At 37.2% G+C, this 11,932-nt stretch overlaps 1 protein-coding gene across 1 annotated transcript; it reads left to right on the top strand.

Annotated features, from left to right (window-relative positions):
• The first annotated feature begins 957 nt into the window (after positions 1-957).
• Positions 958-10,492, top strand: LOC143892377 (T-complex protein 1 subunit epsilon-like). Its single transcript, XM_077396967.1, has 9 exons — positions 958-1,334; positions 1,818-2,136; positions 3,399-3,747; positions 4,141-4,273; positions 4,371-4,423; positions 6,285-6,387; positions 8,887-9,053; positions 9,152-9,265; positions 10,078-10,492. Exons 1-9 carry the CDS (start codon positions 1,136-1,138, stop codon positions 10,246-10,248), a joined length of 1,608 nt encoding a protein of 535 aa, XP_077253082.1. The 5' UTR covers positions 958-1,135; the 3' UTR covers positions 10,249-10,492.
• Positions 10,493-11,932: the final 1,440 nt, after the last annotated feature.

Here is an 11,932-nt window from a genome sequence, read left to right as displayed (position 1 = left end):
AAGGGCTGCAAATGTGAGAAATCTAGATCAAAATCTTCTCGGCATCCAAACGGGCCATAATTTCCTTTTTCCTAGGAAAAAAATGTGTTTGGCCTAAGTTTAGCTTGTAAAATCCCGGATTATGCATTAGTGATGTGGAGGAATATATGATCAAGAGTAAGTAGACCTGGGGTCCACCCAGCTCGCCCATAATTTATGGGTCCGGGTCACTAAATTAGTGACCCGTTAAAATCTGACCCGGCCCACACAGGTCCCGTTAGAACTGGGTTGGGTGGACCTGCGAGTGCCCGTAGAAACCCAAATGATCGAGATTTTATATGGTGTAAGCCCTGATAGTCTCGTATTTTTCAGAAAGTACTATACAGACACATCATTGGACAATCTAAACCGTCCATGTGATGGAACACAACGTAAATAAGTTGTGCGCCAAAAATCATTCCCATAGGATGATCCTAGCTCCCCATCTATAGAGGTTTCCATAAATAATAATATGCAATTCCATCATAGATCAGAGTGCTAGGATCATCATATGGAAATGATTTTGTGGGCAGAACCTATTTACATTATAGTCCATCACATGGGCGGTTTGGATCATCTGTAGGAATAAAAACAGGAAAAAAACAAAACAAAACGGGTGACCCGTGGGACCACCCGGCCCATACGGGTGGGGTCCGGGTTCACCAAATTGTGATTCTTGCCAGGTCTAATTTGTCTAAACCGAGTGAGAGACAAGTAAAAAAGGGGACTCGAGAAGGAAGCAACATCCAATGGAAAAGGAGAACATTAAAAAAAGCGGAATGATATCAGCACAACCATTTTTAATAACTGCACAAACTCAACCCTTGACAGCCCTTTAAATAGTAAAAGACAAGATGTGTCACACGGCAGTTATCAAAATATGGGTGTGCTGATATCATTTCCCACAAAAAGTGTAGGGGTTTTATAAAACGGGTTTTAGAGAGGGAGACGGAGTGAATATATTAGGGCTCCAAAAATATTCCAGACCTCCTCTTTCCTCTCCCTCTGTCACAAGACTCACAACTCATTCGATCTTCAACCCACTTCTCTTCACTCCCTCTCTCTCTCTCTTTCTGGTGTGTACTTGTTACTTTGATCTGTTTCTCCTAAAGAGAAAATGGCGCTGGCCTTTGATGAATTTGGGAGGCCCTACATCATCATAAAGGATCAGGAGCAGAAGACTCGATTGAGAGGTTTGGATGCCCAGAAATCCAACATTTCTGCCGGAAAGGCCGTGTCTCGGATCCTCCGAACCTCTCTCGGACCCAAGGGCATGGACAAGATGCTCCAGAGCCCTGATGGCGATGTTACCATCAGTAGGTTTCACTCACTTGTCTCTTAGTTTTTTTTTTTTTTTCTTTTTCTTTGCCCTCGTCTTTGGTAAGAATTCACACTACCTTCTAGGGCTTTTGGTTTGGAGTAGAATGGGAGCTCTGTTTCACAAACAAACATTTCTACTTGCTGAATAACACTAATACATCCAAACACCAAAGGGGATAGAATCATCACTCCTTATACAACCTATGAAAAACCCACACCATCTTAGCCACCCAACAGTGATCTCTAGGTATGCAAAATTGGAAGGATTGCAGATTTTTGGTGGGTTACTGGTTCCTATGTTTACAAATTAAGTGGCCATTGGCCATTTGGTGTTGTACACATTCTGGTGTTAAACCTTAGATTTGATTTTGAACTTTTTGTTTGCACATGTTACTATTTCCTTTTCTTTTTTTTTGAATGGTAGACATTTGTATCCTCTTGTTGCTGCACTTTGATCACCAACATTATATTATTGGCAGCAAATGATGGAGCAACAATATTGGAGCAGATGGATGTTGAAAATCAAATCGCAAAGTTGATGGTTGAATTATCCCGTAGTCAGGACTATGAAATTGGTGATGGTACTACTGGGGTTGTTGTATTGGCTGGCGCACTTCTTGAGCAGGCTGAGCGCCTTCTAGAACATGGTATTCACCCTATTCGTATTGCAGAGGGTTATGAGATGGCATCCAGAATAGCTGTGGAACATTTGGAGCATATTTCTCAGAAGTTTGATGTTAGTTTGACAAACATAGAGTCTTTAGTGCAGACTTGCATGACTACTTTATCTTCGAAGATGTAAGTTATCTCTAGTGTTATCTACCCTGTTTTTTTAATACAATGTTGCTGTACCCTACTTATACATACGATGTTGCTATACCCTACTTATACTCTATAAATTGTAGTTTTTTCTATGTTTCCCGACTCATACATAATGTCCTTCGAACTGTTGAAGTTTTCTCACAACTAAGCATGTATGTGTATTTGGCGTATCCATCCTACCTGTAACTTATTTTTCTACTACGTAATCTATATTCTCATGTCCTATTCATTACTCTAGATTTTCAACTTTTTCCAACCATGTTCTTCTCATTCTTGCGTCATTTGACAGCAGGAGTCTTCAAATCAAGTATTTCTACCTAAGTTTCTTTTGTATTGGTGGTCACAATGTTATTTCAGCAAGGACAAGACGATCTATTAATACGAGCAGAAATGAATTCGGTTCGGACCATATCTGATTTGGAATTGAAATCCATGGTTCATTTCAATTCAGATCTGATCTGAATTGTGATTGTAGGTTCTGTTTTGTTCTTGTTCGAGATAGCTCTGTAATATCTCTACAATGTTAAGTTCTGTTCGAGGAGAAATTATATGGTGCCCGATTGGGCACATACAAGCGCGGGGCATCTGCCCTTGGTATTTGATCCAACAGCAGCCCACTTAAAAAGTTGAAAAAGTGGGCTGCTGGTGGATCAAATATCAAGGGTGGATGCCCCATCCTTGTACTTGCCCGATTGGGCACCGTATAAAATCTCCTGTAGACAGATCTGCACTATTCGCAGTAGATATGAACTGGACTATTACATCTCACAATTTCTGAATTGAATTCCAACAGAAACTCGAGAGAGTGTATCGCCTCTGGTTCATTTCCGTAATCTAAAGCTGAATTTTGGACAAGAAGACTGAAGTTTGCTTGCTTGAAACACACAGAAAAAGTGTGTCTCGTAGGGACCACATCTATAGCAATAGAAACACTGCAATTTACATATTTGTGGTGAGCCCATGTCATTGTATTTTGTGATAGCCAGCTTATATTGAATTGTGAAGGGAGCAAGAAGAATGAGTATTTAGTAACAAAGAATTACACACTTTTCTTTCTTAAGTTGCTTTTATTCAATTTTTGTTTTCTTCACTGTAAAGCAATTTGATGCTAATGTAATTAATCTAAATGATCTCCTTATTATTTTTGTTCTATAAATTTCATGTGAACATTCCATTAAAAAAATAATAATTATGTGAACATAATTGAATAATTGATACCTTTCGGTGTTGTTTTGCAGTGTCAATCGATGCAAGCACACTTTAGCTGACATTGCGGTTAAAGCAGTTCTGGCTGTTGCTGATTTAGAGAGGAAGGACGTTAATTTAGATTTGATTAAAGTAGAAGGAAAGGTAGGTGGGAAATTGGAAGATACTGAGCTAATATATGGAATTGTTGTTGATAAGGATATGAGCCACCCACAGATGCCAAAACAAATTGAAAATGCAAAAATTGCTATTTTGACTTGTCCATTTGAGCCCCCTAAACCAAAGACAAAGCATAAGGTTGACATTGACACAGTGGAAAAGTTCCAGACTTTACGTCAACAAGAGCAGAAGTACTTTGATGATATGGTTCAAAAGTGCAAGGTTAGTAGGGATTCATTTAATATTTGTTTGAGTAAAAACTAAGTTCTATTGATGGCGGACTACATCATCTGTAAACTACCTAGATGGACCAAGCCATTGTCACTATCCGTACAACTTGCTTTTGAATTGCATACTCTTTTAACTTATTAACTGCTTGCATTTCCCTTTTATTCCTTGACAAATGTTTTAAATCAATCCTTGTTTCAGTAAATTGGTATTATGTTAAATCAATCCTTGTTTCCCTTTTGTTATTATGTTGCCATTGTAAATACCCAAATGACTCATGAATATCATCTTGTAGAAGGGATTTCTTGATTATTCTTTATTTGCTCCTGGATTGGTTGGGGAAGCGAACTAGTTCTTATCGTTGTCTTTTGTTTTGATGACTTGTAGGATGTAGATGCAACCCTAGTTATCTGTCAATGGGGTTTTGATGATGAAGCAAATCATCTATTAATGCATAGAAATTTGCCCGCCGTTCGATGGGTTGGTGGTGTAGAATTAGAGCTTATTGCAATAGCTACAGGTTTGTATCTAAGTTCTTCCACCCTTAAAAGCAAAAATGGATTCCAATGCTTCCGTTTGCAAGTCTACTACGTATTTGCTTACTGTTTACTATGTAGGTGGGAGGATTGTGCCAAGGTTTCAGGAATTGACTCCAGAAAAGCTGGGGAAGGTATGCTGGATTAAGCATGGTGGCATCTTTTTCTCTTTTTAACCTTAATAAAAAATGCTTAGTTTTCTATTAGATACTTTGCTTGCTATTTATTTTATGCAATATTTCTCATCGCGAACATTATGTATTCATTTCTGATATTTTTCATGCATGCCTGCAATAAAAAAAATATTACAATATAAATTTATTACAGCCAATTCGGCTCTTCTTTCTTCTTTTTTTCAATCACCGTTGTTTGAATCTAGGGTTTATTTCTCCTTTATTCAGGCTGCTGCTGCTGCTTCATTTTTTATTTTTTATTTTGATAATTGGATACAAGCTTTATATGGGAAAATGGAAGGAGCCGAAGGGCTTATTGAACCTCTAAAAATGTGGTTTACATCTCCAGAATACATGTGTAGAGATGCGCTCCATTTATAGACAAATTATTGCCCCTATAAGATGAACCATCCAATCAATTAAATATTTCTCATTGCAGGCCAACCATTTTTCATTTCAATCCTCTTTTTGTAGGTCACCCATTGGATGATTAGGATTGTTTGGCTGGTATTGGTTTTGGACTATGGCATTTAATTGTCCTATCGGTGCAAGCTAAACAAATATTACTGCTGCAGCAATCTTTGATTAGCTTTCAATGAGAAATTAAGTCGATGTTTAAAAATGCACCAAGTCAATCATTGACTTGCCCGTGAGAGTGTAGGAACAAATTAATTGAGCAATAAAATTGATGTTTCAAAACACCATGTCAATTATTAATTCGCCCATATGAGTTTAGGGGGAATTATATAAACCATTAACACCCAAAAAAAAATAAAAAATCGCAACCATTGACTTGGCCAGGTTGACTCATTTTTTGCCGTACCAAGTTGATAAAAAAACTCATTTGACTCGCCCAAGGAAGGCCGATTATTGTCTCTCTTGAGTCTTCCTTGTTTTTCCTTAGGCAAGTTCTTCATCGAGCTCAAGTTTTTAAACATGGATTAAAACTTGCAGGCATTAAGCTTAAGAGTTGAGACATAATCCTTGTTTATTTTCTTTGGAGAAGAGATGAGGAGAAGCATGTGAGAGATGTTCACCATTTGGTGCTTTGTTTTTGTGGTACTGTAGAGTGAGCATGGTTGTGAAGTTACTTATGTCAGCCTTAAGATAGTTTTGCCGCCGTTTCATATAGAGTATCTTTCCCTGTGATTCTTTTGGCGAACCCTTATTTCCATGGATTGCCGTTCTCCATCTAAGTTCTGGCTTATGGCGAATCTATCTTTGCACGAGTTGACCAATCATTGGAGTAGGGCTGCTATATGTGCCTCTTGATGCCGTGATGCGGGTTTTTGTGGCTGTTTTTGTCTTTCTTCTTCTGGATGGACTGATGGCTTCGTGCTTGAGTTTTGCTTAACGGCACATCATTATAAAGGGGAAATTTTTTCTACTATTTATTGAAGACTTTTCTTATATGTTGACCTGCTAAAGTGCAAAACACAATCAATTTTATTTTAGTTCTATCGAGATTTTTTTTTTCCTGCTGATAGAATGTGCTTTTTAATACACTTGCATATTTATCTTAGTAGCCCTATAACGTTTTGCAACTTGACATCTTTTTAGTTGATAAAGTTGGTTGGATTCTGTTTACCATACAATTGGGCAAGTTCTAGCCTGTGGTCATTTTATTTCTGTTTATTAATAGACATGCCATTTTTCCGCAAATAGAAACAAGATTCGGTTTGCCTTACTAATTCTGTTTTACATTTCGCTTCTGAATTATCTTCCTAATAATTTTTTAGCCTGAGTTTTTTTTTTTTTTTTGAATGGTTAGTTTGGGTTTCTATTTCTGCAGGTTACTAATTTTCCTTATTTATCTATTTAGGCTGGGTTAGTCAGAGAAAAATCATTTGGAACCACAAAAGATCGAATGTTGTATATTGAGCAATGTGCAAATTCAAGGGCTGTGACCATATTTATTCGTGGTGGTAGGCTATTATGTTTCTGCTTCTACCTTATTTTTCGTGGGAGCGGTGATTATTGATTATTGCTGTCATTATCATCCATGCACTGTTGTCAAAATGTTGGACACATGAATTCTTTGTCTGGTGGGTAATAAATTCTTAAATATTTTTCCATCCGCCATTTTTTTACATTGCAATAGAAAAGATAAGTGAATTCTAGTGTCTGATTCCTCCCCACCCCCCCCCTCCCCCCCCTGCAAGGTAAAATTAGTGATTTCAATGCTATCGTACTCAGAGATATGGTCATTGAAATGAATCACGTTTACAGATTTTGTCCCTTTTACGAAAAAAGCTCTTAAAAATTACTAGAAAAGAACTCTGGATCTTCCCTCATGCATTAATAATATTTCATTGTGGCATTAGTTTTGGAATTTTATATTATTGTAAAGTCATTGTGAATTTGCTTGTGAAATTGGTGGCGAATGAGCTGCCTCACCCCTGATAATTAATATGTACTATGGACATTATTTCCTTATGGCAGTTCGGTATAAAATGGTGGGGATTTTGTGATGTCATGCTCAGTTGGCAAGCACTTCAAAATTGGAATGATATTTTATTCGCCACTCTGAGTCGATTACTTCCGACAAGATTCTTATATTATACTTCTTTTTGCTTTCTTGAATGTTGGTTGCTTTCAGGAAAAATGATTAGCTTCTCCTACTATTTAATGCTCATTGTACTTATTTCCAACAAGATTATTGTGTTATACTTCTTTTTGCTTTCTTGAATGTAGGCTACTTCGTGGAAAAAGGAATAGCTTCTCCCACTGTTTAGAAAACACCCCCAGTTAATTATGGACTCAAGAGTCGACTCCCTCTAACCTTGGCAGAGTTCTCGTCTAAGTCCGAGTTTTGGCCTACCAAGTCAATCAAAATTCCTATGACTTGTTTAAGTTAATGAAAGATTGACTGCACCAATCATTGACTTGCCGACTCAACTCCCTTTTCACTTGGTTGAGTTCTCGTCCTTGCCCAAGTTTTAGGATTAGCCGAGTTTTAGACACTAGTTTTCCATATCATTTTGTCTATATGTATATATTGTGTTAAAATTTCAAAATGATTAGATAACGAATCATATTAACGGTATCCTTTAAAGTGACAAGGTCAATCTGCAGGAATTAGCTTGCGTGATGCTTGTTCAATTGAATTTCACAACCAAATGATGAAAAAAAAGTTAAACCCAAGAAAAATAATCAAATACTTGTAAGATAAGAGAACAATACGGTGGAGTGAATAAGAGTATTGTGTGTTATTTCCAATGTGACAGTAACAACAAAGGAAAGCTACCTTTCATAAAATTTAATTCCTCACATTTGATCGAACTCACCCTAGAGAGTGTTTTATAACATATTAATGGATCCATTTCAGCTCCAAAACACCTTCCTTAGTCATAACCACCGTAAACCATTCATTCAAACTTTTTAACTTTAAAACAACTCAAACAATTTAAACAAAGCTAGAATCTTCTAAGAAAAAAATGTTAAAACTTTCTAAAAACTAAACCAGATCTCTTAATAACAAATTTTCTAGCATAAATCGATCCTAATATATCTTTCTTCTCGACTTATACCTCTTTAGATCAAAATTAAAACTTTAGGAATTTCCAACTTCTGACCTTTTTTATTCGAGTAAATGAAATGTCATTAGAAAAGAAAACGATACCCTGAAAAGATATCAAATACAAATCCCCTAGCAAGGGGTAAAAACATGCAATGACATATGAGACACCACCACAAAGGCCGTAAGAAACTATTGTCACCTACATGCATGGTTTTAAATTTCGGCCGAAATCCAAAATTTAGGATTTCGGTTGGGACCGAAACCGAAATTTCCTGAAATCTGAAATTTCAGATTTCCCAAATTTCGGCCGAAATTACCTAAATAATAAATTAGTACTTTTTTTTACCGGATTTCGGCTGCAATTTCAGGATTTCGGCCAAGGCCGAAACCGAAATTTAAATCCATGCCTACATAAGAAGATTTTCATATGATTCCAATCGACAATTTCATTACATGACACAAAATTTGCAAATCTATCTGCCAAAAAGTTTCCTTCCTGATGCGCATGAGAGAAGATACAATTCTCATAGGGGCTCAAAAAGTTTTGCATCTCCTTGGAGTAATTGGTTGTCATGGTGTCCTAGAAAGATTTTTTTAGCCATTTGATGGTCATCAACAATCTCCTTCGACCCATATATCCATGGTTTGAAATTAGACAAGAATTCCAATTTGGTGCACCATTCTAGCTTCCTTATTTGGCACCACTCTAACTTCCACATCCACATTCTCCTTCGACCCATATATATGATCTTGCGCAACCAGCCATTCATAAAAAAAAAGATCTTGTGCAACCATTTCTGTGTTATTGTTAACTGCTAAGGATAGAAGTATTCTGCTTAGAGCAAGTTCTGTGAGTAGGAAACGCAAGTGATTGATACAATGCTTTGGTGTTTGAATGTTTTAGGGAACAAAATGATGATAGAGGAAACAAAACGCAGCATCCATGATGCCCTTTGTGTCGCCAGAAATTTAATACGTAACAATTCTATTGTGTATGGCGGTGGGTCCGCCGAAATCTCTTGCTCAATCGCTGTGGAGGCAGCCGCTGATAGATATCCGGGAGTTGAGCAGGTACAAAAATAACTACTGCTTTTTTTTCTTTTTTTTAAATTTCTCTACTCACCAAGTAATACATCTGTAAAGAACCTTGTTGCATTCTCTGGTCGCAGTATGCTATCAGGTCATTTGCAGATGCTTTGGATTCCATTCCCATGGCACTTGCAGAGAACAGTGGGCTCCAGCCGATTGACACACTTACTGCAGTCAAGTCTCAGCAAATTAAGGTGTGTTGTTAATTGTTATGCCAGGCTAGTTTGGACTTTTATTCCATGTTTGCTACACATTTCAAAAGGAAATTGATATCTACACTCTCGTTTTGTTAATGATGCTACAAAATTTAACCTTTTTTCTGATTGGCTGTAGAGAGCATCTTTTGGAATAATGACATGTTTTGGAAGCTGTTTAGAAAAGTTTAAAATAGTGGTGTTATAATTGAACCAAGGGAGTGTGAGGTGTGTGGCCGTATAGTCCATTTTTTTTTCAAAAACTACTATACGGTCCACTCCATAGGATGATCCAAACCATCTATTGGACCACAATGTATATAGGCTGTGCGCCAAAAATCATTTCCATAGGATGATCCTAACCCTCCAATCTATAGAGGGACTGCACATTATGGGAACCTCTATGGATTGGAGGGTGGTTAGGATCATCCTATGAAGATGATTCTGGGACTCAACCTATTTACGTTGTGGCCCAACAAATGGACTGTTTGGATCAGCCCTATGGAGTGGGCTATACAATACTTTTTTTAAAATAAATATGGGACTATTCGGTCACACACCATATAGAAACTCTTCAAATTGATATGGAAGCACGGTATGCAACTATTGCATGTCAGAAAACAGAGGAACTGTTTTTTTTTGTTTTTTTTTTTTATGAAAGGTAAAAACTTTATTACATAATATAATCCAGATAACAACGGAGATAGCCCAGTTCCATCTAAAACATAATTTATCTGCATCTTCATCAGCCGAACATCACCTATGCTGAAATGTATGCTCGAATTGTTCTAAGCATCCAATTTTGCATGCAGGAGAACAACCCACATTGTGGGATTGATTGCAATGATGTTGGGACAAATGACATGCGCGAGCAAAATGTCTTCGAGACTCTGATTGGAAAACAGCAGCAGATCTTGCTAGCAACACAGGTTGTCAAAATGATACTGAAAATTGACGATGTAATCAGCCCTTCTGATTATTGAGTTGCCTAAGTAATGTTTTTCTCTTTCCAGTAATTATGTCTCAGAATCAAAGGTATGCTTATATATCTGTCTACTTTGTTTACTGATTTAACCCTTGTTTTGTTGGTTGCATATCCAAAGCAAATTGTAGTGGTTATTGTGATTTTGTAGTGGTTATTGTATAAGTTATAACTGAAGCTTTGCCTCCTGAATTCTTCCTTACAGAACAAGTTTTAAGGTCTTTTGTGGAGTGTAATTGGAGTTATCCTTTGCCGATTGAACAAAATGAACGAGTTTTCTTTTGTTTCACTAAATAAAGCTTATAGCAAATGTTAAGTGAGTTGTAGTATCTTTTTTTTTAACACCCTGCTTTCTGTATGTGCATTAGGTTTCAAATTTCGGTTTCGGAATGCGTTTTGCTCCTCACTGAAACCGAAATTTATCCGAAATTTCGAAATTTTGGACGAAATCAGATAAAATAATATTATATCTCTCACCAAATTTTGAACGAATTTCGGCTGAATTTTTGGAAAAATAGTAAATAAAGAATAAAATCCAGTTTTTTTTTGGAGATTTTCCTTAAATTTCGGGCTGAAATTTCGAGAAACGAAATTTACTCGAAATTTTGTAATGTTTTGACTTTCGAGTTTATGCAATTCGGGTTGACTGAAACCCGAAATTTGGGTCCGAAATCATGGCTCTTGGATTGGTGTTTGGGTTGAGACACCTCAGTTTGGGGCTTGGGCCGGGTTAGGGTTGGGTTGAGCTACAACAGGTTGGGGCCCGGGTTAGGGTTAGATTCTTGCTCCTTCAGTTAGGGTTCAGGTTGGCCCCAACCCGCCCGAGTTGCACCCCACACAAGAAGCAGTAGTCTTGCCATTTCAAAAAAAGGAGGAAGTTGATAAAGTGTGAAGAGGCTATTTGTTCGGTTCCCCCCTCTCTTTGGAGGAGCGACTAATAGTCGTTTCTAAGATTCTATCAGCCCGTTTCTCACCCGAACACGCCCTTAGGCTACAAGGGGTTGGGCTAGCTCAACGGCTGAGTATTTGTTCTCAACCTCGAGGTCGCAAGTTCGATTCCAGCTTGCCTACTGAAAAAAAAAATATATATATATATATATATATATATATATATATATATATATATATATATATATATATATATATATATATAGAGAGAGAGAGAGAGAGAGAGAGAGAAAGAGAAAGAGAAAACATATGAGAAAACGGTTCCTACACATATGTGTAGAGAGTTCTCTACACACTAGCTTAAAATACAGTGGGGTCCCACATTGTTTGGGTGATCCAAGCCACCCATTTTAAAGGCCCTCACATAGATAGGGTGTCTACAAAAAATCAGATCCATAGGATCATCCCAACCCTACGATTTGTGGAGGTAAAATGGATGTCTTTAAACCTTTACAAATTAGTCCATTTTTTGCCTCCACAGTTCGAATGGTTAGGATGATCCTATGGATCTAATTTTTTGTGGACACCCTATCTATTTGAGGGCCTTAAAAATGAATGGTTTGGATCACCCAAATAATGTGGCCCCCACTGTATTTTAAGCTAGTGTGTAGATAACTTATCTACACATATGTGTAGGAACCGTTTTCTCATATATATTATGCTTCACTGTATTTAAAAAAGAAAAAAGAAAAAAAAGAGTGCACGTAGTGTGGAGCATATAAAATGTATTTTTTTTT

This window comes from Tasmannia lanceolata, unplaced genomic scaffold (genome assembly GCF_043159265.1).
Source record: "Tasmannia lanceolata isolate RefF3 unplaced genomic scaffold, GAP_Taslan_0.1 ptg000015l, whole genome shotgun sequence".
NCBI classification, from domain to species: domain Eukaryota; kingdom Viridiplantae; phylum Streptophyta; class Magnoliopsida; order Canellales; family Winteraceae; genus Tasmannia; species Tasmannia lanceolata.
Note: the sequence above shows the minus strand (reverse complement) of the source record. Positions and strands in the feature narration are given on the sequence as shown.

Bases quoted from the DNA above. Each gene is read 5' to 3' on its own strand.
- LOC143892377 (XM_077396967.1), top strand. From the start codon at position 1,136: ATGGCGCTGGCCTTTGATGAATTTGGGAGGCCCTACATCATCATAAAG. The intron at 1,335-1,817 runs GTAGGTTTCACT...TATTATTGGCAG, and splicing joins TGATGGCGATGTTACCATCA to CAAATGATGGAGCAACAATA. The intron at 9,266-10,077 runs GTGTGTTGTTAA...TTTTGCATGCAG, and splicing joins TCAAGTCTCAGCAAATTAAG to GAGAACAACCCACATTGTGG.